General features: G+C 46.1%; 1 protein-coding gene and 1 pseudogene across 3 annotated transcripts in view; one reads left to right on the forward strand and one right to left on the reverse strand.

Annotated features, from left to right (window-relative positions):
* The window catches only part of COLQ (collagen like tail subunit of asymmetric acetylcholinesterase), a 27,432-nt gene extending 2,706 nt beyond the window's left edge, over positions 1–24,726 (reverse strand). Inside the window, exons 1-13 of one of the 3 annotated variants that reach the window (XM_023530361.1) lie at positions 24,582–24,724; positions 21,513–21,557; positions 21,163–21,189; positions 19,534–19,605; positions 17,692–17,754; positions 17,171–17,197; positions 16,462–16,506; positions 16,209–16,244; positions 13,297–13,377; positions 9,182–9,287; positions 3,189–3,328; positions 2,073–2,192; positions 1,540–1,660 (exon numbers count right to left, since the gene is read on the reverse strand). In XM_023530361.1, the coding sequence (XP_023386129.1) occupies positions 1,540–1,660; positions 2,073–2,192; positions 3,189–3,328; positions 9,182–9,287; positions 13,297–13,377; positions 16,209–16,244; positions 16,462–16,506; positions 17,171–17,197; positions 17,692–17,754; positions 19,534–19,605; positions 21,163–21,189; positions 21,513–21,557; positions 24,582–24,668 (970 nt within the window). In that variant the 5' untranslated portion in view covers positions 24,669–24,724. Of the gene's footprint in view, positions 1–1,539; positions 1,661–2,072; positions 2,193–3,188; positions 3,329–9,181; positions 9,288–13,296; positions 13,378–16,208; positions 16,245–16,461; positions 16,507–17,170; positions 17,198–17,691; positions 17,755–19,533; positions 19,606–21,162; positions 21,190–21,512; positions 21,558–24,581 lie in introns of all 3 variants that reach the window. The other 2 variants (XM_023530409.1, XM_023530380.1) reach the window with 2 other exon arrangements.
* Positions 19,911–20,029, forward strand: LOC111736647 (annotated as a pseudogene).

Raw genomic sequence — 24,726 nt, forward strand, 5'->3', positions numbered from 1 at the left:
TTTCTTTACTAAGGCTCTATCTGGTAAAATCGTGGCCTAAAGCATCCATCCAGAGCCTGAGCCTTTCATGCTCATGGACTTCACTAAAGCTTTATATGGACTTCAATAAAGCTTCATGTGCATCCAGGGACCACCCTCAGACCCCAAATCCCACACTGGAGAATAAGGAGACTCAGGCTCCAGCCCAGTCCTGCCACTTGTTAGCCAAGCATCCAAGAGCAGCCATTTGGCTTCCTGAAGCCTCAATGTCCTTATCTTAAACCTGGCGTATGGACACCACCTCCCCCTCACAGGACCACTGTGGGCTTCCGTGAGCTGAGGGTCAGGAGACTGAGCATTGGGCACAAGTGATGGCCATGGTGGCTCTTGTCTGTCTACAGAGAGCTTCCAGGGTGGGTGACTCCATATCCCTGGGGAGCCAGATGGTCTTCAAAGGGATCTCTATTTTCACACAAAGGGAGGGTCTTGGAGTATGAATGCCACCCTCATTTTCACAAGGCTTTCAGACCCCATTTGTTCCTTCCTGCTGCATGATCTCCTTTTTGACAGTGTCCACAGCAGAGGCAGAAAGAACTCCAGGAAAGGCCAGCATCCTGGGGATCACCATCCCAGGAACTGTCACAGGAAGTGCAGTTTCTCACTCCACCCCCCATCCCACCCCTGTGCACACCTTCCTCACCACACCGTCACCCTTCCCCTGAGCTTCTTGCAGGAAAGGAACTCAACTTTGTATCTCCAAATCCCTAAACCTGAGCAGAGTCTGGCAGGGGCTTAAAAATAATTCGGTGAAGGGATGTTGAACCCTCACTAGACCCAGATAATCCACACACATTAGTTCATAGAATCTCTAAAGATTTAAGTGGTCAGTACTGCTATACCCATTTTTCAGTTGAGAAGAGTGAGGCTTGGAGCTATCACTTCCCCATCACCCCACTCACTGAGTAGCTGCTCTGAGCTGGAGGTGGGTTAGTGGCTCTTCAAGCCTGCATTTGAACACTGTTCTGTCTGACTCTAAAGCCTATGCTTTTCACTTCATCTTCTACTTTTGTTACCTGATTTATTTTAAAAAGCAAAGCAAACCCTCCAGTGCTAGGCTGCCTGTCCATCTTGGTAGCATCCTGTAAGCCTGAAGGCCTGAAGGCAGGTCTGGCCAGCCCACTGCCCCTAAAAAGGGTTTTTCTAGTAGGGCTCAATCTAGTAAAACTGAGTCCTGACTTAAATTCATAGCTTTTCCCTTTTGCATCGCCCTTATCTTTTGAACAAGAATATGAATTGGTATATGGATTTTGCCAAGAAGTAGGATTCAGAAAAAAGCGAAGTACTGGTGGCTCCTCTGAGGACAAGGTCCTTGACACCAACCCCCACTGGCATGCTTGGATGGTAGAAGTTAACATTTGTCCTGAATGGAGAAGGTTGTCCCCACAACAGCACAGGTACATCATCCCTCTGGCTCTAGAGCTGTCCCAAACCACCACAGCTGGTGTCTAGGGCTTGCCCTGACCCCCGCCCCAGAGCTCTCCTTGGCTGGGCCCCACTCACCTATGCAATCGTCACCCACATCGTTGTTCCCGTCGTCACACTCCTCCCCGGGCTGTAGGACTCCATCTCCACAGGAGCCGCGGTAGTCTACAGTGTAGTCCACAGGATAGAAAGGGGTCAGCTGGTCAAAGAAATATACCATAGTTACCAGGGACAGTGTGCCAGGCAGGGCAGTCATTGACACTGGGGACAGAGGCTCTAGGTCCAGAGGGCAGCCCCTGGCTTCCTCCTGAGTGGGAAAGGCATTCCTTTCCCGTTGCCTAAAGCTCTGTAGTTGGCAGGGCGTCTGGGCCAGATCAGTCGGTAGCTGAGCAGTATAGTGATATGAGACTATCTGGATCCTTGGCTCAGAGAGGAGATTCTGTTTGGGGAGCAGGGGCATGGAGAGCTGCTCAGAAATAGAAGGATGCTCGGCCCTTCCATGGAAAGACTGCAAAAAGCTCTGCACTAGGCCTAACTGTTGGCCTTCCCTACCTTTAATGACGTGTCCCTTTCCTGGGTGGGGTATGTCCTAAGTGCACGCCTCGGGGTACCTGGATGGGGAGCCAGCCAAGGCTGTCCTTGAAGTACAGAGATCTCTGGTCTCTGCGGAAGGCAATGGCGTTTTGGGTGTTCAGCCTCTCAAGCTCCTCCTGGTTGTTGACCACAAAAATCTGCCAGAGAACACACTGGTGAGGTGTTCAGAAAAAACTTCTACAGGGGGCAGGGAAAAGCTAGAGGAAGACACAGAATCGCCAACCTCGGGCCGTTCAACAGAGGGAAGAGGGATTTGCATGTTATATTCTAGCGTTCCTCCAGAAGTGGGAAGGAATGGCTTGGTTCCCACACCTTTGCAATTCACTTCCTGATGTCTAAATTTGAAATAAAAATTGTCGCCATAATTTAAAAATTTCAAACATGTAAATTGTTCCCAAGACTTAAGGAGAAAGGTGATGTCATCTAAGCGAGTACTTCAACACCTAAAAATGATTCTTAACAAAATTCTTATACTCAAAGATGTTCATTACAGTGTTATTTACATTAGTGAAATGCTTGGGAGCACTCTATAAACATCAGACAGTAGGGAACTGGGTGAATAAATCACAGCACAACCACATGATAGATAGAAGAGTGTGCATTGATTCAAACGATGTTTATGATGAACTGATGACCAGGCTTTACTTGAAAACAATCCAAGGGGGTGGGCAGTCGTAAGTAGGCATAAAGAGGAAACAAGATTAGCCATGAGTTGATAATTATTAAATTTGGGTAAAGGGTACATGGAAGTTCATTAAGCTATTTGTTTTGTTTTTGTATTTATTTGAAATTTTCAATGTGTGTGTTTTTTTATGTGTGTGTATTTGTGTGTGTGTTTTGTTTGTTTGTTTGTTTGTTTGCATAAAAAGACCAAAAAAACCCCACAAAAAAAAAAAACGAAAGAAAAAACCACTCCAAAATGGACCCACAACCAAATGGACAATTTGGGTTTCTTTTTTTGATATTTCCTCTATTTTCCAATTTCTTATATGTGTGTACCCAGTAAATGGGGGAAATAAGTTTTACTAAATACATACATACATACAAAATAAGATTTACTCTTAAAAAGCCCCGAGAGGATCAAATGTTGTCCTAATGGGCAACACCCCAGATTTCGCCCAGAAGAACCTTACCGCAGGAACTCGCGGGGAGCTGGGCCCATACACGGATTCCCCATAAGAAGGGTTATTCACGTTCATGGGCGTTCCACAAAGACATCTTCCTGGAGGCCCGGGAAATCCTCTTTCCCCTTTGGGTCCCATTACAAATTGTCCTAGGAAGCAACAGACTGCTATGTAACTAGAGCCAAGGAAGAGAAAACCAAACAGCCCAGAGAAATGTGAGTGACCTTCACAACAGAAGGAAGGTTAAGTCCCCAGTATTTCAGGGCAGGGTTCAAAGAGATGCTTTTGAGCCAAGATGTGGAAGAGGTGATATTCTGTGTGGGTCCCTGAACCATGCTGGGTGCGGTAACACCTTTCCCAAGCTCCCTTCTCCCTTCCCTCTCTCTATGCTTTGGAGACGAGACAAACAGGGATTCTACTTCCCAGACTCTGTTGCATCTGAAGGTGACCAGGTGCCACAGTGTCGGCCAATGCAGGGTCTGTGGTGGGAGAAGGGTGGGCATCTGGGACACTCTATCCTGATAAGGGCGAAACATAGCTGGGGGAAGGCATAGCTTCCCCCTTCTTCCTGCCTTGAAGACAGAAGATGTGTGGTGCTGCAGCAGCCACATTGCAAACATAAAGTAATAAGGATGAGAAGAGAAGCCAACGTAAGGGAAAAACCAGGGGCTCATGGGGCCTGGAGCCCTGATAGTGACACTTAAAGGCTGGACCAGAGCTGGCCACTGGCCACTTCTGGGCTTCCTTGTTGCATGAAAAGAACAATCCTGTTTGTTTAGACCACTATCAATAGGGGACTGCTTGCAGATGATCAAACTGCTGACTGATAACTTTTATTGTTTCTTATTTATTTTATATTGTTCTTCTTATACATAGGATCTTTTCAAAAGAGTGTCTGAGTGTGCATTTCCTTGATTTCTTCCAAAAGAAAATGGAACATTAAAAAATGTTCAGCCCACTTACTCTTCCCTGGTACTGAGTGAAGAGTGTCTTGAAAAGACATGATCAGGAAATTTACTCCCTGCAATGTGAGATACCTGCTAGGGTAGTAGTTCTCACCTTGACTTTTAAAGGCCTTGATGCCCAGGCCACACCCCAGACCCATTCCATCAAGACTGCTGAGCACAGAACCCAGGCAACCACACTTAAAAACTCTCAAGATGATTCCAGTGTGCACCCAGGTTGAGAACTGCTGGTAAATATGGAAATTTCATTCCCTCAACAGATCGCTCTTCCCTTCACCCTCCATCCCTCCCCTCCAGGTGCCTGACCGCCCCCACCCCCACTCCTGATCTGGGTTCAAACACTGCCTTCTCAGGGAAGCCTTTTTGAATCCTCACACTCTGTCATGTTCAACTCGGATACAATTTCATGCCTTTTCTTCAAGGTATTTATCTGTTTGTGATTGTATATATTATGAGATTCTTTGATCTCCCCTCAAGAATGTAAGCTCCATGAGTGCAGGGTTGGTGCCTGTTTTCATTCACTAGGACTCGACACACAGTAGGGGAATGGTAGTTGTTTGATGACTGACTGACTGACTGACTGAATGAATGAATGAATCAATCAATCAATCAAGGCAGACTAACTGGAAAGGAAAGATCTTCAGAAAATGCTAGAAGTCACACTCTGGTTGGCAGAAAAGTGCTACAGCAAGAGCCATTTGACTGAGAGAGAGGAAAGATGGGGACTAAAAAATGAAATAAGTGCCCCTCCCCCAGGGAAAATAAAGAGGAGTCTGGATACCAGCCCGTCATTGCTTTCAGGTCGTAAAACATGCAAGGCAGCCAGTAACGGGGTGCACAGTTTGCAGACCCCAGAAGGGCAAGAAACAAAATGACCCCAGAGGAGAAGTCTGGTCAGGAGCCCAGGGAAACAGCTGCAGCTGGAGGAGGAGCCCCCAGTGGGAAGACCCCCACACCCTGAGCCTTCGTGAGCTAGTGGACAGATATGTCCAAGATCAGGATGCTGGCGGTGCGAGGGGAAGGGAGGCTTGCCAACATCTTACACCAGCTAACGGCTGTTTGTTCTAATAGAAATATGAATACGATTCTGTAGGGAGAGCTCCAGTCTTGTATTCTGATATTTTCAGCAGAGCCCAGAGAGGCAGAGACTCCACCAGCCCAGGAATATTCTGGGTACTTAAAAACCTAGGGAAATTGAGGTAGGAATGCTCTGTAACCAAGGACATGAGAGTGGCACTGGAGCAGACTTCCGGCAAGTTCTGTGACCCCAGCAACTCCTCCGGAACCGTGGCCTCAGAGTGATTCAGGGGTTTGTCCATTATCCAACTAATTCGTACTGAGGCTAAGATTTGAATTCGTGTTTAACCTAACGCTATGCTGTTCAAAAGACAAATATCCAAGAATATTGATGCTCGAAGGAAGCTGGCAATTCCCAGGTACCACACTGATTCACTTATACCCTGTCTGGGTGCAGAAAAGACTCAGCCAAATTTATAATTTGGTTATTGCAAATTACATCCTAAAAGCATTTTGCCTTTACTCCCTCCCTTACTCCAACTCCTTTTTCTCTGTAACTTGGATAATAAAAAGCTCCCACCATCTCCACCTCCCCCAGCACTATTCCATGTCACGCCACTGGCACCAGAACTTGATAAGATAGGATGTGGTAGGGAGGCTTCTTCCTGCCACCACTGCAGCTTCCCTGCCGCTTCCTCCCAACTGTCGGAGGGCATCTGTTGCCTCCGCCTACTTCTTGTCAGGCTTCACTGAAAGACACAGCAACCTGAACCTCCCTACCTCGGCCTCTCGAAGCTGGTCCAGTGGGCCTGGCCTGTCCAGCACCCCTGCAGCCAGAGGACCTGTTCTCCATCTTTACCCAGGGAACTTCCCATCACCATTGGCTGCTGCAGGGGGAGCAGGTCTGAGAGGGGATCTGGGAGAAGGCAGAGAAACCATAGAATAGTCTCCATATCATCCCCAGGTCCCACTTTGCCCCTGTGGAGGCTGCACGGCCAAGCGGGGAGGTCTGTGACCCAGGAGCCACAGACTGATTCAGCTGAGCCACTAGTCGACTCTGTGACATTGGAGAAGTCAATTCTCTTTGAGGCTCAAAGTTCTTACCTATAAAGGAAGGGTTGAACTAGCCCAGGAGAGCTTAACCTGTGTTCCGCAGAGCCCTAGGGTATCCCCAGATGGATTTGGAGCAGGAGTTCTGGATCTCTGGGAAGTAATGTGCAGAATCTTGGGTAGACCCATTTTTTTTTTTTTTCCTGAGCAAGGGTTTGAGACTTTTATTAGACTCTCAAAGGTAGTCTCAGGAACTGCTCTGGGGCCCTATTCCAACTCTCCATGATTATCCAACTGGTCCCAGGCACAGGGAAGGTCTATTATAAACTCCTCCTTCCCTTCTTTCCCTACCCTCCAAAACCTCTCCCAAAGAACAGGATTATTGCCCCATTTTCTTCAGACCTCTCATTCTGAGAGGTTCTCAGAAAGGAAGTGACTCAAAGAAAGGCACAGGGAGGGGGCATCAGTCCAAAGAGACAGTCAGTATCCTGCTTGCCTGCTGTGCAGTAAATACCCAGGTGGGACAGACTGAGAGCCAATGTAGCCCAGCGGGCACCTGCAGGGACCAGCCCCAGCCATCCCACCTGCCAGGTGCCATGGGATGTGAAGCTGGCTCAGCCAGATCCTGCCTCAAGGACTTGCATCTCAAAAGAAAATGAAATGAAATACATGTAGGGAAAAGAGTTACCAGTGGAAGAGCCATAGCAGAAGGCAATGGGGCCCCAAGAGAAGGAGACCCATCTGTTAGAGACAAAGGAAGGCCTTACTGAAGAAAGGGCTTTGAAGGAAGGAAAGGCTTTTGTTGGGTGGACCAGAGGATGACAAGAATGCCATTTGGGCTACATGGACCCAGAGAGACTATGGGAAAATGCTCTAGCTCTGCAGAGAGCAGGGCATCTGCTGGAGGACAGAGGGCAGCATGGCTGGGATCTGGCAGAAGATGGGGTAGTGGAGGGGAAGGGGATGTGAGCATACTCAACTGAGCGAGAAGGAGGTGGAAAACCAGGAGGGAAAACAAGACTACACTGGCCCTACTAAAGGGATGCGGTTGCAATCCATCAGAGACTGGTGAGACAAACAGTGGGCATCTGAATGAGCTGCTGACAGTCTCCAGGCCCTGCCCTTCGCACCCAGCCCCAGGCCCAAGCAGGAAACTGGGATTCAGCTCAGATGGGGGCTGGCCTTGACAAACAGATGCACGCAGTGAGACTATTAAGGTCTGAGTCTGCTAAGGACCTCCTTACGCATCCACATCTCCGCTCCATCTCCCGGCTACTCCTCAGTTTTAGGAGCCCCTGACACCCCAAAGACCATGAGAGTCCCTTTCAAAGGCAAAACCCAGGCTTCGGGCCATGCTCTCAGTCCCTGGATTTGGAATGTTATGCATGCCAGAACCAAGGAGGACGAGGACTAGGTAGGACCTCCATCCACATCATCCAGTCAACTCACGAGAACAGAATATGTGGCACGGACACGTAGGCTGGGCTGCACCTCAAATCCAGTTCCCTTAACGAAATAGAAATAGATGTGACAAGATAACTTATTGGCATGCTAATCAATGTTTGTTCTCTCAGGATTTCAAGCAGATAGCAAAAATTTTGTGCTTTCTTGTCCTTGCTAAAAACAGGTACTATTTGAAAACTTCTGCCTTTTGTTCTCAGAAGAAAAAGCTCCTAAGAGGGGTGGCGGTGTATGAGGAGTATGAAGAGAGAGGGGGGCTAGAAATTGGAAGAGGAGAAATCGCCCCAACCTGGAGAGAATAGAGACCCCAGGTATCCTGGAGAAGAGGTAAGGTCTCAGAAGGATGGGTTGTGGGGAGCTCTTTGGGAAGGGACCAGGATCCCTAGCCTTGAAAATGTCCTGATACCTAAGCTTGGCATGAGGATAGTGGTCACCAGGCACGCACAGACCACATGGTCTTGGACGATAGGCATTTCAGAGGTAAAGAGGACAGAAAAAGGCTGGAGAGGCCTTCCCTGCTGTTTTTCTGCCATAACTCTTCAGGATCTTTGCCCAACTCTTTTGTGGCAGTCGGAGAAGCAGAGAGAACCCCAAGAATGCCTGAAATTGAATATTCCTGGCATGCTGGAAGATTGGAATCTCAGAGCCAGTTTCAATTTGGCCTAACAAAATTGACATTTCTTGATCATCCCATGATATGGTTACAAATATATTTCCTTAAGCACGGTGGGGGAGACAGTGGGGGTGGAGTGGTGCACTGTGGAATTTTTAAATGCCTTCATTTTCTTAAGAAAAAAATCAGAATAAAAATTGTTTTGATTTCTTTTGTATAACTGAGGAGGAAGACTCTTACACAGTCAGTAAACAGTCTTCTTGGCCGTGGGGATGCTGTATTCATCCAGACAGTGTGCTATGAAAGGCCTGACTTTGAGCTGACAAAGGAACAAACTAAATAAAGGGCTGAGCTCATCAAATTAAACAAGGTCAAACAAGGCAGCAGTGTACCTATGCCTTATTCAATGATAGACATTGATTTCTTTTGATTTCCTCCTATCTTTGATGCAAATCCATAAGGACTCTTTCGTAACACTGTAAAAGACAGAAAAATTTGCAATGCCTTCTTTACTTCTAGGCTTACGAAGATTTCTTGGAGCCATGAAACTTTTTCTTAAAAAGGGTATTAGTTGATAAAATATGTGCCTGTTATTTTTCACTTAAAGTAAAAAGGACATCATAAATATAATTTTTTTCTCTTTATTTGTTCTCCAAAATGCTAAAAACAAGACCAGAATGATGTTTATCTTTCTTTTTTTTTCTTTTGATGTTCGTCTTTCTTGTGTAAAAGTTGAATGAGCCAAATTGTGAAGAAATCCTAAATATATCAAAGTGCCTCTGGTAGTTTCTAACTCAAAACACAAGGTAGACCTCTGCTGGCATCTCTTAATACCCTGTCGGGAGGCTGGCCAGGAGTGCGACACTGTAGGTCAAGCGAAGCATTATAGCACTTACCTGCAGATGGGGAGCCTGGGGGGCCTGGGGGACCCGGTCGGCCAGGTTGACCAGAAGGCCCAGGCTTGCCTGGTGGGCCCATAACTCCACTATCTCCCTTCTGCCCCTGACAGAGAGAAAGGCAGAGCCTGTTATAATAGTATGACATAGCAAATTTCCTTCCCTATTTATCTCTAAACTGAGGACCACCTCACACTTTGAAGCAAGGGCCCAAGGCAGGATGCAGCCCCAGAGGCCTTGACCACCAAGCTCCTAAAAAGCTCAGGGCAAGTGACTTTTGAGATAGTAATGGTTGAAGTTTGCAGACATTACTTCTTGCTCTGTCCTAGAAATATGGCATATGACAATCTAGCCCACTCCTCTAACTGGGCAGAGGAGGAAATGGGCTTAGAAAAAAGCTGGAATTAATTAAGTCCTCCAGCATGGAGACAGCAGAGATGGGCCTAGAACTCAGGCCCTCTGCCTGCTCATCCGGACCACTTTTATTTTACACAAGAGCTATTTCTACCCAATGGCTACCCATTGCTCTCAGAATAAAAACCAATAGCATTTATCCTAGATCATAACTATACAATTACTTTGTGGTCATTTCATCAACATCTCCCCATGAGACATCTAAGCTCCCTGTAGGCTGAATCTGACTTGTTCACCTCTCTTCCATAGATCAAATGAGATAAGAGGAAGAAGCTGAAAATACAAAAGGAAGTAATTTTGTTTAGTGATTAGTCAAAGATTTGGGGTTTCGCCTTGGCCACAAGACCCTGGGTAACTCACGTCAGTGCTTTGTGCCTCAGTCTTCTCATCTGCAAAATGGGGCGAGTACACGCACAGCTTCATTTGTGTGAAGGGTTTGTCATGAGGTTGACAAAGGTCTCAGAGGGGAAAAAGGGGTTTGCACAGAACCAAGGGCTATGTGGGGCGAGCGGATTATCAGAGCAACTGGTTTGGTTTCGTCTTTCTCACATGGTCAGAGAAGTCCCGATTTCTTAAAAAGAGGCCCAGCTGCAGCTGCAGTCATTCTACCTGAGAGTCCTCTCTGCGGCCGGCTCTAGGAAGGCCAAGAACAAAGATTTCTCCCTCGGGACTGCTCTTAGGAATGACCCCAGAAACCAAGACCTGTGGGTTCTTCCCATGAACAATTTGCTAATTGTTCGCTCTTGCCCCAGGATTAACCAGCACAGTGATTGATGCCCGACATCTCTGGCCTGAATCCCCTTTCTACACCTGTGCCCACATGATGAAACGTGATCTTCCCCAAGTCTCGGAAGCAGGCATGCGGGGCACACCTTTCCAATCTCAGCAGTGACTTGTAACCTGCCATGTTGTCAACATGGCCCCAGGGGCTCTCTCGGGGATGTCCAAGGAGTTCTTAAACTCTCAATGTGGATTCAAGGGTCAGAGTTTGTTTCTAATTTCATCCTGATGGAGGGAGTCTTAAGCCTTAGCCCAAGCTGAAGCATTCCTTGAGGTAACCAAGATGGGTCCCAAAATGGCAAAGGAAGTCACACTGTCTTAATATAGCCACAGTTAAGGCTTGTTTTTCTAACAGCCATGGCAGCTGGCTGTGAGCACAGGAAGTGCCACAGCTTGAGGAAGCTGGAAATGTTCCTTGATTCTGACACCAGCAATAATGGGCTATTCTGCTTATCAGTCATCTACTCGGAGCAAGCCATGTCTCTATGAGCAGAAATCACTGCACAGTGCTTTCCAGGAAAAGCATTCTTTTTTCTTTTATTGCCACAAAGTTTACTGATCCCTCAAGCTGGTCTGACTCCTTAGCTGAAGATTTGTATAAAAAAGCCGAAAGCTGCTTTCCTAGGCCTGCCTGCGGCAAGTCCTAAAGCATGAGGGTAATGAGAGAAGATGCGATGTGGGGAAAAGCTGGTCTCAACCCTCCAAGTTCTAACTCTGGATTGGAAGCTGGCTCAGCTGAGGGGTTTTGGGCAGGTCACTCCAGTTCCCTGGCCCTCAGTTTCCTTGTGACTACGCAAAGGAAATTGAATTGGACAGTCACTAAAATCCTTCTGGCTCTGAAATCCTAATCTCCTGAAGTCCCTTCTGGATTTCTGATTCTAGGATTTGGATTAATTTACAGTAACCTCCAGAACTCAGTACCACTGTCCCAAATGAACACTTGGTATATAAGACCCTATGCTAGGAATTAACTCATGACAAAAAGAGAGTGCCATGGCAGGTTCCCAAGGCTAACAACTGAAGTATCTGCCGACTGCAGGCACTGAGGGCTTGGAGCACACTCAGGTTGTTTATAACATCTTGTAGAAAGGATGAGCTAATTTCCTTCACTTCTCTGAGCTCCCAGACATGGTTCTTGTGTAGTTTTTAAAATTACTACAACTGAATCATTCTCAACAGGGTCAAGAAATAGCCTCCTTGGCTTTAGTCCTCACCAGGAAGAGACAAACGTTGCTGAAGTAAAGAACTAGATGACAGAAGCCAATAGGCTTCTTGAACCCCAGTATAGAAAATTCTGGATGGAAATCAGCAATAGGAGAGAAAATTATTTAAAACAAAAATAGAAAGAAAGATTTTCCTTTTTTTTTTCTTTTTCGGAGTCTAGTTTTTGGGAAATTGGTATCTGTGACAGCATTGTGAATGCATGGCCATGCCACTTCGAAAATTGAACTGGAATTTTGTGACATCGAAAGTTATCATGCAATCTGAATTATTCAGGTTGGAGTCCGTGTCATTCTTAAGTTCATTTGGGAAAGACCAGAATTGGCTTTATAGTGTTACCATGGTTCTGAACCCTGGCTGTACATTAGAATCATGTGGTGAGCTTTAAAAACACAACATTCCATATCTAAAGCCCCGTGCCAAGTCACTTATGTCAAGAGTCTTTGGGAAGTAAGGCCTAGGCATTGGGGACAATGAGAGGCAAACTTGGAACTACAACCGTTGCACCTGGGGTAGGGATTCTGTATTTAATCGGCCCTCCAGGTGACTGATATAAGCTAAAGTCTGAAAACCACTGATCTAGCCTAAGGAGATAATGGAAGTATAAGAATGGAAAAGCTTTTTGCCCAAAGATGTTTACTTCTCAACATTATAGATGACTTGGCTAGGCCTCTCTTGTCCAAGCAATCTATTGCTTATTCACTTACTAAAATCTGATGTAGACATTTTGAAAAGATGTTAAAAATGCCTAATGAATAACTGCAATAACAAGCAAATATGCTTATATTGTGATTTTAAGTTAAAAATTTAGGCTACCACAAGTAGATATTGGATATAAAAGAAAGAAACAACTAGGAAGTTCATAAAATAAATAATACTGGGAGGAAATACACCAAAATGGTTACACAGTTATTCTTGTATATTAGGCCTTTAGATGATTTCTTTTCTATTTTTCTGACTTTCCCGAGTTTTCCGTGATGATTATATGTTACATTTATAATGGGAAAGGAGCTAAAAAGCCAGCAAACGGACAACCAAAAAAGAAAAGGGAGCGCCTCTCAGGAGCGCCTGTCCATTAGAACAAAGATGAGAGTTTTCTCTGAGGCGCTCAGTACAGCTCTGAAGCTGGCCAAGGCACGTGTACCTTCCTCCTTCCTCTCTCATGGCACATGGTTTGACCCAAGAGCCCGCTGACCAGGGGGAGAGTAGAATGAAAAATTTCTCTAAACCCTTAATAGTGCCGATAAAGAGGGTCACTTATAAATCAGGATCCTAGGGGGAAACCACCCAATTGTTGAGACCCAGAAGACCCTTCAACAGCAGGGAAATATCTGGACTGTTCTCCAAAACTCCATTTGTGTCTGGGGCATTGAGGCAAAAAGCAGGTTTTCTGGGTAAACTACTAGATCTTGTTTCCAGTCCCCGTTGCATTCATTAAGATGGGCCTCTTCTCATGAACCAAAGATCCACTCTTGCCCCTACCCTTGGAAACCGTTGGAACATAGCACCCTATCCCATCGACTCAAACTATGGCTAATGTACAGAAGCCAGGAGCTCCTGGAAGTGGCGCTGCTTCTGCTCACGAGCCCAGAGGACACTGGAGACTGGGTTTATGGAATATCTGATTGACCCACCCTCCTGCCTCTCCACACTGCCCCCCAGTGTGACTGTAGGGGTGTGGTAAGCCCTGGGATCCTTACCTGCTTGCCTCGTTTTCCTGGTCTTCCTGTGGGTCCTCGGTGCCCTGCTATTCCAGGCTCACCCTTTGGACCCATTTCACCCTGGAAAGAAAAAAGAGAAGCAAGAGAGGAATTAGGGCATGTGGAGCAGGCAGGTCTCCACAAGTCTATCCAGTCACTGGCCATGAGGGCAGCCTACTTGATCATTCCAAGTCTTTTCCAGGTGGGCTGCTCTGGAACTGGAAGAGTGATGTGAGGGCATGTGAATGGTGGATAGGTTTTTTTCATGGAAGAGGAAGGAAAGAAGAGAGACAGCTGCCAGGCAACAACACCTTTTGGTGTCCCAAATTACCATCCATAATGGCCAAAGAGGCTCCCGCTTTTCAGTCGCATGTGTGCCCGTGACACTGCAAGCTGCTGGGGAAAAATGCTTTCTCTTTTACTTGAGATTTTAGTCTATCTTTTGTTGTTGTTGTTGTTGTTGTTGTTTTAGCACAAATTCAAATATATGGGTTTTGGAATAACTGGACAGTTTTCACGACTATCCTCTTTGGGAAGTTTCTGCTCATGTAATGACCTTTACATAGGGTTGTATATTTCCCCACTCTTCAGCAAAAATTGATTTGATCTCCAGCTCGCTTCCATTCGATTTAGATGAAAACTTTTTGTGGGAAGAGATGTTCCAGACATATGTTCAAATAGTCAATATAATTATGGTAAAAGCATAGAAAGCAATGTAAACAACATTCCTAATTGAAAAGCCCTATTTCGAACTATTAGAACCAAATGCACCAATTGCGGAATTCCATAGTTTAAGGCCAACCTTTTGTAAAACCCATTTCTCCATTTTAGTTTCTCTCCTTCTTTCTCATGTTCTTCTAGAATTCCAGGGCCACCTGCTGTTTCTTTGGACCATGAACCCACAGAGCATTGTTCGCACTTCCAGTAATCCCTCCACAGCCCAGAATGCACCGCCAACAAGCTAAGGTTAGCAATAGCAACCATGAAGGTTTCTGTTAGTCCACAGCCAGTGTCCATAAAGAGCTGCCCCAGTCACTCGGAGAAAACAAGAAACGCCCAGGCCACATTTCACATGGAGGTCAGAGGAGGTATATGACACATGGAAAAGTCCAGGGAACACCAATATACAGTAAGGAGCAAGCAGAAACCTCTGAAGTTATCTGTCCGCTCAGCCAACGTTATGAGTTTGTCCCTGCCCAAGCTACTAACATCTTGCTTCACCAAGAATTGACCTTAAACCTATGATTTCCTTCCAACCAGCCACATCCCTCGGGATGCTAGGCGGTAAGAGAGTGTGAGAGGATGAATGGACCCCGTGTGGTCAGCGCACAACTTGCCCTGGCCGTGTCAAGGGGGCCGGGGGCTGTCTTGTTTGGCTGGGAGAAAGCAGCAGCATAGACAGCATAATTGTTTTAAAAAAGATTGTCAGAAGGAAGTGTGGCCCTTCTCCTCGTCAACTGGAAGCAGCCAGTAATTTCTTGATCTAATTTCTCCAAGACCTAATTATGGTTATCATATCAGCTCTGTTTTAAAACAGCCTGCCATGAAAGGGGAAGGGGACTCTTAATAGCAAGTCTAGTAAATGGATCAGAGACCAGAGAAGCTGTCACATTTAATTTTACTATAATTTATTATTCTCTGATATTCGCTGTTGCACTGAAGGAAAACCTAGCCGAAACATTTAAAATAAAATGACTTTTTCTCTTTTAATGTTTCCTTTAATTTGATTACATAATTAATCTATGTTTAACCGAATTATTTTTTCCCTTTTAATGTTTCCCTTAATTTGCTTATATAATAATCTATTTTTAAACCAACACTCCATCTAGGGTAGCAGAAACAGAGTTTTTGACAACTTAAGGCAGTGATAAATTATAATATGTGAGTGTCAGATGACTAAAATTATTTAAATATGCTCCCCTGACTGGAGAAGAGCAGATAAAAATTGTTTATTCAAGTTTAGAAAATAAAACTTTAAGGTGAACTCAAAAAATGTTTTAGAATTCTAAGGAAGTGTCTCATTTGCATGTTTGAAGAACATTATGCTCTTGGGCCAAGGTTAAAATAACATTTTCCCCTGTCAATGCCTTATAGCATGAGGACTCACTGCTATGAAGTTCGATTAGGAGTTATTCTCAGTGGCCGTTTGTGCGCTCTCTCTCTCTCTTTTCTGACAGCTCCCGTCACCACCACCCCCATTCTTCCTTCCCAGACCCTAACCCTGAGGAAAAGTGTTTTTAAAAAACTATCAGTCAATTGCCACCATTACAATTTTTGTCATATCTGCACATCATTTTATTCTTATTTACTGAATATTTTTCCTTTAAGCCAACTGAATGAACTCCTTTTTTTATTAAGCCATGCCCCAAGAAGAAATTCATGAAATCCCACTAAATGTTTAACTATTTAAATAAAAATTTAACTATCAAATAAAAAATGTTTGCCGTTGCCCAGCTGAAACAACTCTGCGTGCCTCCAGCAGCACATATGCCACCCTCGAAGAAGCTCTGAGTTGGGTGTATATCGCAGTGGCACTGAGCCAAAGGTGCCTGCATCTCGTCTCACACCGGGGCCCTTGGCCATTGCAGCTCAGGTCCGAGTCTCATGTCATAAAGCTTTCTGCCTATGAACATTACCACAGCCCTCTAAGAAGTAGGAAATGCACATGAAAGGGCCTCCCTCCACCCAGTGGGGCATCCTTGCCCTCCCACTCAACTGGAGGGAGGTCTCAGACCATCCTGCCACCCTCTCACCAACATGCCTGGCAATTTGCTCCCCTTCCAAACCAGAACCTTCCACAGCAAAACCTGCTTTCCTTGCCTGATGAACAAAAAAGCAGACCTCTTTTTTTGTTGTAGTTCGATGGTCTAATTTATTACTAAAGTCTATTTTTACTAATTCTAGGTACTTACTTTCTGGCCCAACATTCCAGGAAATCCTGGGAAACCCTATGAAGAGAACAAAAAATATAGTGACCACCTCTGAAACAACACTTAAAAGGGCTATGGAAGAGCTTGGTCAGTCATTTTCAAGATAGAGCCCTGTCAGCCAGCCAGCCAGCCAGTCAATCAGACTCACAGATAACCAGTCAGCCAGCCCATATGATGGGGTGGACAGGGCCACCACTTCCATTGTAGTTTATCACATCTATGCAATGGCCATTACCTTTTCTCCTTTGGGACCCAAGTCACCCCTTTCACCTCTGGATCCCTAAGAGGAAACCACAGGAGAGAGTCAATGAGTAAATGCCGTAGGGGAAAAATTGGAGCATTTCAAACTGAAAGCTCCCTAAGCCAACACCCTCATTTCACAGTCAAAGAAACAAGCTCAGGGATTGACTCACCCAGGGAAGGAATTCTCTGTGTTCTGCCATCTGTTTGGACCCCAAAGACCTCTAGCCTTAATAAAGGACAACCCACAGAAAATTCTGGGTCCCAGACCCTCTCTCATCCTATAAGAAATTTGTCCCCAGATTCAGAATGAGTTTTTGTTTTGTTTTGTTTTGTTTTGTTTTTAACAGATAAGAAGACTGTGCAGTGAAAGCCTGGTCTAAAAACACACATCTGCCATCTTCCTCCAGCACCCCCATGCAAGCCGCATTCATTCTCCACCTGGCACAAGCTTCGATTGCTCATCTGCTCTCATATGTGAGGGGTCTCCACCTCTACCGAGAGCTCCTTCTTGACCTGCTAGCCCTGCCTCAGGAGGCCCCTCATTTCTCTCTCAGCCCACTGATAAAAGATCCAGGAATAGCTAGGAATGGTCACTCAGTTATTGACTAAAGAGAGACCTGGGCCCATCCTCTGCTCACCACTGACCCCAGAGCTGAAAGCCCACACCAGGCTCTGGGAAGCCAGCGTAGACAGGTACTAACCTTTTCCCCTCTGGATCCAGGATAGCCCTAAAAGAAAGCAGAAGGTACATTTACATTCAGCCCCGAAGGACCTTTGGATTTGATGCGAGTAGGAGGAACCCTTGAATGCGGTGGTGAGATGTGTCTCATTGTGCTGCAAGTTTTAGTGAGGGTTGCTGCCTTAAACGCAAAGATGTCCCTGAGGACTGTGTTTACACCAGGCCTAAAAAGAACACTGCTCTTCTTACCACCATCCCCAAAGGCCTGAACAGAGAGTGCCATCTGTCTTGTTGTCCGGAGGCTTAACTCTTGCTGCTTGGGAGAAGAGCAGAAGGGGCATCCCTACTCCCCCGCGTCCCAGCCCTGATGTCCCCCAAAGACTGGTAAAGACGAGCACTCTGGTATTGGGTTCTCAGACATCCGTGACCTTCCCCAGCCTAGGACCGCAGCCCCACCTAGTCCCCATCTTTGTAGATAACAGCTGCTCCAGAGCCTTAGTGAGAAGGAAGACCTGGGAACACCCATCTGGCCAACGCACTGACCTTGGAGCCCATTGGTCCTCTTGATCCTGGCAAGCCCATCAGACCGAAGTCACCTTTTTCACCCTGTAGGAATCATAAGAAGGGTAAAAACAGACTTAAAGTGACAGTTCTTGGAGAAACTGAACCAGGAAGTCATGGGCAAGATCAGGAAGGACCTAGAGACATCGTGGCTGGCTTGTGAATTTGAGGACCCCCAAATGCTCCCTTGTTCACTCGCAGGGGCCCAAGGCTCCATACTCCACACTTCGTTCTGGTATTTGAGATGAAATATAAAATGAAATTGCCCAAGGCAGGGCAGATCTCCAAACTAAATTCTCACTAAGACGTTGTAATGGACTGATGCTTGACTTTTTCCTTGAGAAGTTTGTAAGAGGGTGGGGGAGAGAGAATGGGGACTCTGCGGGTCCCAGAGGATGAGGTATCAACACCCCTAAAAAGCTTCACCTACTTTGCTCTTTGCATAGGGAAGTGCTTTCAGACATCTCCATATACTCTCACCCTAGGTTTGCAGCCAAGTAAAGTGAACATTAGCCCCTGGGTATGTACGATGGAGGCAAGGGGCTAAGCCTCATGGGTGGGCTCTGCTGCTCCTCACAATGATTTGCAGTTGGAACTTTCAGCACGCTCTGTGCTAAAAATAACTCTATATCACTGCTAAACAGTAGAAATATAAGGTGAGCCAAATCCTTAATTTTAAATTTTTTTTAGAAGTCACATTAAAAGTAAAACTAAACAGGTGAAATTAACAATATATTTTATTTACTCAAATTTAATCTAACTATCATTTCAATGTGTAATCAATATAAACATTATTGAGATATTTTACATTCTGTTTTTCATAATAAATATTTGAAATCTGTTGTATATTTTACATTTAAATCACATCTCAATTCAGGCACTAAATTTGCATCCAAAATATGTAATCTGTTTTTAGAGTTCATAAAATTTATAGTTGAAAAAGCAGATTCACATACTCAAGTGAATATACTTAAACATTTTCAAATAACTGAATTGAGTACAAGTTTTAAAATTCGAGCTTAAATTAATTAAAAATTTAAATTCAGTTCCTCGGTTGCACTAGCCAATTTCAAAGGTTCAATAGTCACCACATATGGCTAGAGCTATCATATTGGACAGCTCAGCTCTACACGGTATAGATTTAAAAAGTATATATCCTTGGGACTTTTCCTATGAGGACTGGGAAGAGTTCTAGTCCCGTAATAAATACTGCCGGAAGTGAATCAGAGTAGATAGTGACATTCACCTGCCTGCCCTTGTCTTCAGCAGGTCAGATTTCTAAGTCACGGCCTCTGCACCCAATAATCTATGACCAAAGTGAGAAGAACGTAAACAAAGGCATGGGTGTGGACATGTTAGCTTTCTATAACCTGTTTAAGGAAGGGGAATTCATTAGTATTTGGCAACCCCCCTCTGAATACAGGGTTGTGGTTGTTCCAGCCAGCCAACGCCCACGCCCTCGACCCTCCACCTCCCACCAGATCAGCATGACAGGCCGAAGCTCTTCAGACCCAAGCCCATTTTGAGTAATCTCAGGAAAACAAAAAAACTGCATGCTAACGCCCAGGACAAAAAGAATCAGGGCCTTTGTGAGAGAGAACAAGCAGCCAGTATTTCTCCCCTTATAGGAGCGGAGATCTTGGACTGACCAAGGTCTTACAGTCCAAGTGAAGAAGGAAGCATTTGGGGGACCTCCGGGCAGCCCTCATGCCCTCTTCTTCCTCCCCGTCTTGAGGAAGTGAGTTTCACTGACTACATTTCAGGGGCCAGAGGAGCCACCATCTTCTCTCGTGTTCCAATACCCTGAGAGTGTGTCACACTTACCCTGGGTCCTTCAGGGCCAGGCCAGCCGATGGGCCCAGGCATGCCAGGAACACCTGGGGGGCCAGGTCTACCCTTCAAAGTCAAAGAACAAAAGTCAGGACAACTGGGTTTGTTTCCCTCCTTCCAGGAAATAAGATTTATCTCCGGGGTCCAGAGAGGAGTATGGGGCCTCTAAGCATGGCCCCAGGACCCTCATCCTCACTCTCTAAAAACTGATAGGGTGGATCACCTAGATATAAGCTAAAGCCGTAGGTGTCACATTGCTTTGATACACAAGATATAAGCTAAAGCCGTAGGTGTCACATTGCTTTGATACACAAGATCTTATTCTACTGAAGAAATGAAGGTGGTGAAGAAGGTATTCTAAACTTGTTTTTTGCTATGACTATGCCACCCTGAACAAGCCCGATCCCGTCTGATCTCAGAAGCTAAGCAGGGTCGGACCTGGTTAGTACTTGGATGGGAGACCACCTAGGAAGACCAGATGCTGTAGGTGTAAAAAATAAAAAAATAAGAGATTGTAAACTGACAAGGTCCTTGCAATCTGTGAGGTCAACCAAGGGCTGCCTCACCTGAAAAAAGAAATAAATAATAAATTAAATAAAATAAATAAACTTGTTTTTTCCATCTTCATTGTCTCTACCCACCCACCCAAATGTCCCCTGCATTCCAGTGGGTTCTCCCCAAGGATGCAATTTCATTGGCTAATTTCAGTTAGCCTAGCTAGAGATGTGGAAGTTTCAGCCCCTAAATCAGAGATCACAAATGCTGGCATGTGTACCGGTTTCTACTCTTGCTTCCCATCCATGGTACACATCACTAATTACTCACGGTCCTCGCTGAGCATGGACACCAGAATCCTCTCCAGCCCAGCACTTTGAACAACTGCTGTGCCTTGGCTGGGGTTGTCATCTCTGCCCTAAAATGTTGTAGCTTTGCCTTGCATAGGTCTGTTTGAGGCTCTTACTGATAGTAAAAGTATTTGAACAAAACAGTCAATCAGAAAGATACTAATTTATATTTAGAACCATAGGCATCTTTCTTGGCCAAAGTTTTGCACCTCCTTCTATCACCAAGACCTACAATTTTAGTGCCAGCATCCATTGACCACAGTGAGTGGCTGCTGGTTTTCTTCTTCCTGACACTAATGAGAGTCTTGATAACATGTGTTTGGTTCATTCAGAGTCCCTGTGACCTAAAGTAACTCCCGTTAATTTCAGTGGGGCCAAAAAGCAAAAGCCATTTGTTTCTGTCTGTTTGGCACTTTATTCCAGTTTAATCGAATAGACAGTGAGAGTCATTTTGTGCTGCTGGTTGGAGCCTTGGAGAGTTTCTCTGATGGGTGGCAGGATGAGATGCTCTGAAGCTGGGGAAAATTTGGCCAGGCTTGCAGCCTCTGGCAGAAGTCCTAAAGCTGGCAATAGAAGGCTCCAGCTCCTGAGTGAAGGCGAGGGCAGAGAAAGGTTTCTACTGTCATCATCAGGATGGCCGTGCCATCATTGACCACCTGGGCGTTGGAGGCCACAGAAGTGTACTGCTGGTTCCCACACCCCAAGGAATACACACACACTCACATGCATGCCAAGCACAGTTGCCTATGCAATGCTGACAGAACAGCATGGACCATACCTTCCTTCCTGGTCGGCCAAGCTCCCCCTGCGGATGGAAGAGACAAGTAAGCAGAGGCTGCTTTGGAAGAGAAGTCCTGGGAGCAGAGGGCTTAGTAGGGCTGATGACTGGGCATGCTCATGTGGCTTGGTCCCTTGGCCACTCATGGCACCACTGCCATGTCAGTGGGCCAAGCCAAAATACACCAATGGGACCCCACGCCTGCAGCAGCAGCCCAACCATCATAGAGCCCATTCTCATGCACTAAGGTAGAATTAGCACGTGCTTTGAAATCTCAACGAGAAAGTTCTCAGTGGCACCCCCAGGAAACAGGCTGGAATTAGGAAGGAGAAGTGAGTAGTGGCTCATACCTTTTCTCCCTTTGCTCCTGTCTTGCCAGGAAGCCCTGGAGGACCCTACATAAACAAGTCAAGAAATGAAGAAAGTATACATCAAACCAGGGCAGAAGGGGTGGCGAGGGAGACAGGACTGGGGGGCGGGGGTCTTGGGGCACTGAGCTCCAACCACAGCCTCATTTTCTATGCAGACTCAGGGCTCCAGAGGCCCTGTGAAGGACCCCCCTTGTGCCCTCCAGACCAATCTTCTCCTCTCTGTTTCCCCTCTTCTAGCTTTTTTTGAGCTGTGTCTTCAATGGTGCCAGTTGCGGTGCTCACACATCTATTCTCTGTGATTTTAATTTTTCTCCCTGGAATTCTTAGGTTGCCTGAAGCATCCAGAGTGCTTGGTGAGAGCAACTAAAGAAATGCTGTTTGCTGAAAACAAGAGGCTTCACCGCCTCTCATATGTTCGCAGCTGCTTTTACCAAGCTTCCCTGGGCCCTGACGAGAGGAAATTTACACTTTGCAAGTGGGAACAGCCAACTTGGAAATTCCCATGGTGGATCTATGGGTACCAGGTGCAGCAAAGTCTTCTGTTTTAAGACGTTGAGAATGTGAGCAAGTAAATAGTTCTTTTTTTGTCCCACTGCCCAGCTGCAGGAGTGGGGGTGTCTCAGGCTCAGGGACTCTAGCACCCATGGCACGAAGTCTTGGCACACCCACAGCAGAATGCAGCTGCTTTCTGCTCATGTGTCTATGAAACGCTCAGTTGGCTAATTGTTTTTGAAATTCCCCGGTACGGCAGAGAGGAAATCCATCAAACCTATCCAGGCCACTACTTCATCCCCAAGACGTGCAGGTGAACACGCCTAACACGAAGTCTGTTTGAAATATGATTTCTATGAGACTTGTCCGAATGACAAACAGCCCCTTCAGCCGGTGGTTCCCAAGCCTATGTGAACATTAGAATTCCCTGGGGATCTTTAAAAAATCCCGAAGATCAAGCTACACCCCAGATAAATTACATCCCAACCTCAGGGTGAAGGGCACAGGCAGGCATTAGGAGTTTTTGAAGTTCCGAGAGGATTCTAATGTGCACATAAGTTTGGAAACCACCGTCCTTGGTTTATTCTCCTTCTGGTTTCGGGAGGGGACAGAGGGGAGAGTTCTCATTCCAGTCTTTCATTTTTTCCAAGACTCGGTATTTTCCATTTCTCGAAATGGGCTAGAACTATTTTCCCAGGCCATTGTGCTTAGCGCTGACTTGTAGATGATTCACTGGAGTGTCTCGTTAAAATGCAGATTCTGATTGAGTGGGGGGTGGGGGGATGGAGGGGGGGAGATGAGATTCTGTATTTCTTACAAGCTCCCAGATGATGCTAATGTTGCTGATCCACAGATCTCATTTTGGTGGTGTCCTAAGAGAACAGAGGTGGCTGCATAGTCCCCTGGAACTGGACAACACAGCCTCTGCATGACTCAGATGGGATTGCTTGAGGGTAGAGATTAGCAAGTGTGACTGGAGGGCGGTTGGTCAGCAGAGAATCCGTCTTCCCCCACGCTCTGTGTGTTCTCCTGTACCCTGAGAGCTGTCAGCGAAGACTATGGGAGGTGGGCAGATAGAAACCCACCCGAGAGGTGTTTCTCAGGGTGCCCATCTTGCCTTTCTGCCAACTACCTAGCCCCTCTGTGGCAGCTCTGGCCAATTCTGGGTTCAAAGTCCTGTCTCCTTTATCGCATTTATCAAATATTTACGGAGAACCTACTACACCCCACACACTGCTATAACTGGCCACACAATATAAACAAGATAGACAACGTCCCTGTTTTCAAGACCAAGGGTCAGTTAACTTTTCCTGTAAAGAGTCAGATAGTAAATATTTTTGGCTGTGCCTCTGATATAGCAACTCTGTCACAGCTATTCAACTCTGTCCTTGTAGCATGAAAGCAGCCAGAGACAATAAAACTTTAATTACAAAAAGAAAAAGAGAGAGAGATGGATATGAACCATGGGTCACAGTTTGCCAACCCCAGTCACAGAACTTACATTTTATGGAGGGGAGACCAAAGAGATTAGAAACAAACAAAAAAAAAAAAAATAAGGAAAATATAACAACATGAGCAAAATTTGCAGAGAATTAAAATAGGTCATTGGCTGGAAAGTGATGGGGAAGGCTGTTGTAAACGAGGTGGCCGAGGAAGGCATTTCTAAAGAGGTGGCATGTAAATGGAATTCTGAGTGACAAAGGAGCTGGCCATGGTAAAAAATCAGAAGGAAGAACATTCCACACAGTCAGAGCCACAGCGTAAAGGCCCTAAGGCTGGAAAAAGCTTGGTGGGCTTGAGGGCCCAAGACATGTACTATGGCTGCATTGAAGAGGCAGGGTTGGTGGCATGAGATGATGTGGGAGATACAGGCTGGTGTCTCCTCACGTGGGGCTTTGAAACCCAGGGTGAGGACTTTGTTTCTTAGTCTTGTGATGAGAAGCCACAGGAGAGACTACTAGGGAAGATGAAATAACACCTAGGGAACTCAAGGAACTGACTGCTCCTTGTTCTCTCTTTCCCCTCCTAGAAAATCCTTTTTCTAGCATTTTGCCTCTTCCTCACTCTTCCCTTTAGCTGTGCTGGGGAGGGGTGGGCTGCTTGGTACCATATTTAGGGCCAGTTGAGCTCAGGTAACAAGTTCCTCTTTACCTCCACTTTCCTGCACTGAATGCAGGCACCTCTGGGTCCCCTGGTGGGGTCGATGGCCACATAAAGGGCAACCCATTGTCATCAGGTGTTTGATGATAACTGTAATAACAACCACATTCATCTAGGCAACATCTCATTTGCCCCACTCCCACCCCAAATCCAGTACTGCAGGGGTCATTATTATCCCCAGTGGGTGGATGAGAAAATCAAGCCTGGGAGGACAGAATTCACCGAGGGAAGAACCAGCGTTCGTTCTATCCACGTGGCTCTAGGGCTGGAGGTGAGCCAGAGAAGGAAAAACAGCCCCACATCGCACCAAAACAGGCAGCTCGAACGGGCTCAGCCCAGTGGGCTTCGCTGCTCTGAACCGAAGACAGCAGGAGAAGGTCTGGTGGATGCACCAACCTGGGGGCCAGGAGGCCCAGGGGAGCCAAGCGATCCTTGTGTGCACAGGGGCTGCGTGGTCTCCAGTTCCAGGATGAGATTCTTCATGTCTTGGGAGAGAAGCTTCAATGCAAAGCAACACAGGGTTATAGGTCAGATTGGGGGA

The sequence above is a fragment of the Pteropus vampyrus genome, unplaced genomic scaffold, assembly GCF_000151845.1.
Source record: "Pteropus vampyrus isolate Shadow unplaced genomic scaffold, Pvam_2.0 Scaffold1, whole genome shotgun sequence".
Classification (NCBI taxonomy): domain Eukaryota; kingdom Metazoa; phylum Chordata; class Mammalia; order Chiroptera; family Pteropodidae; genus Pteropus; species Pteropus vampyrus.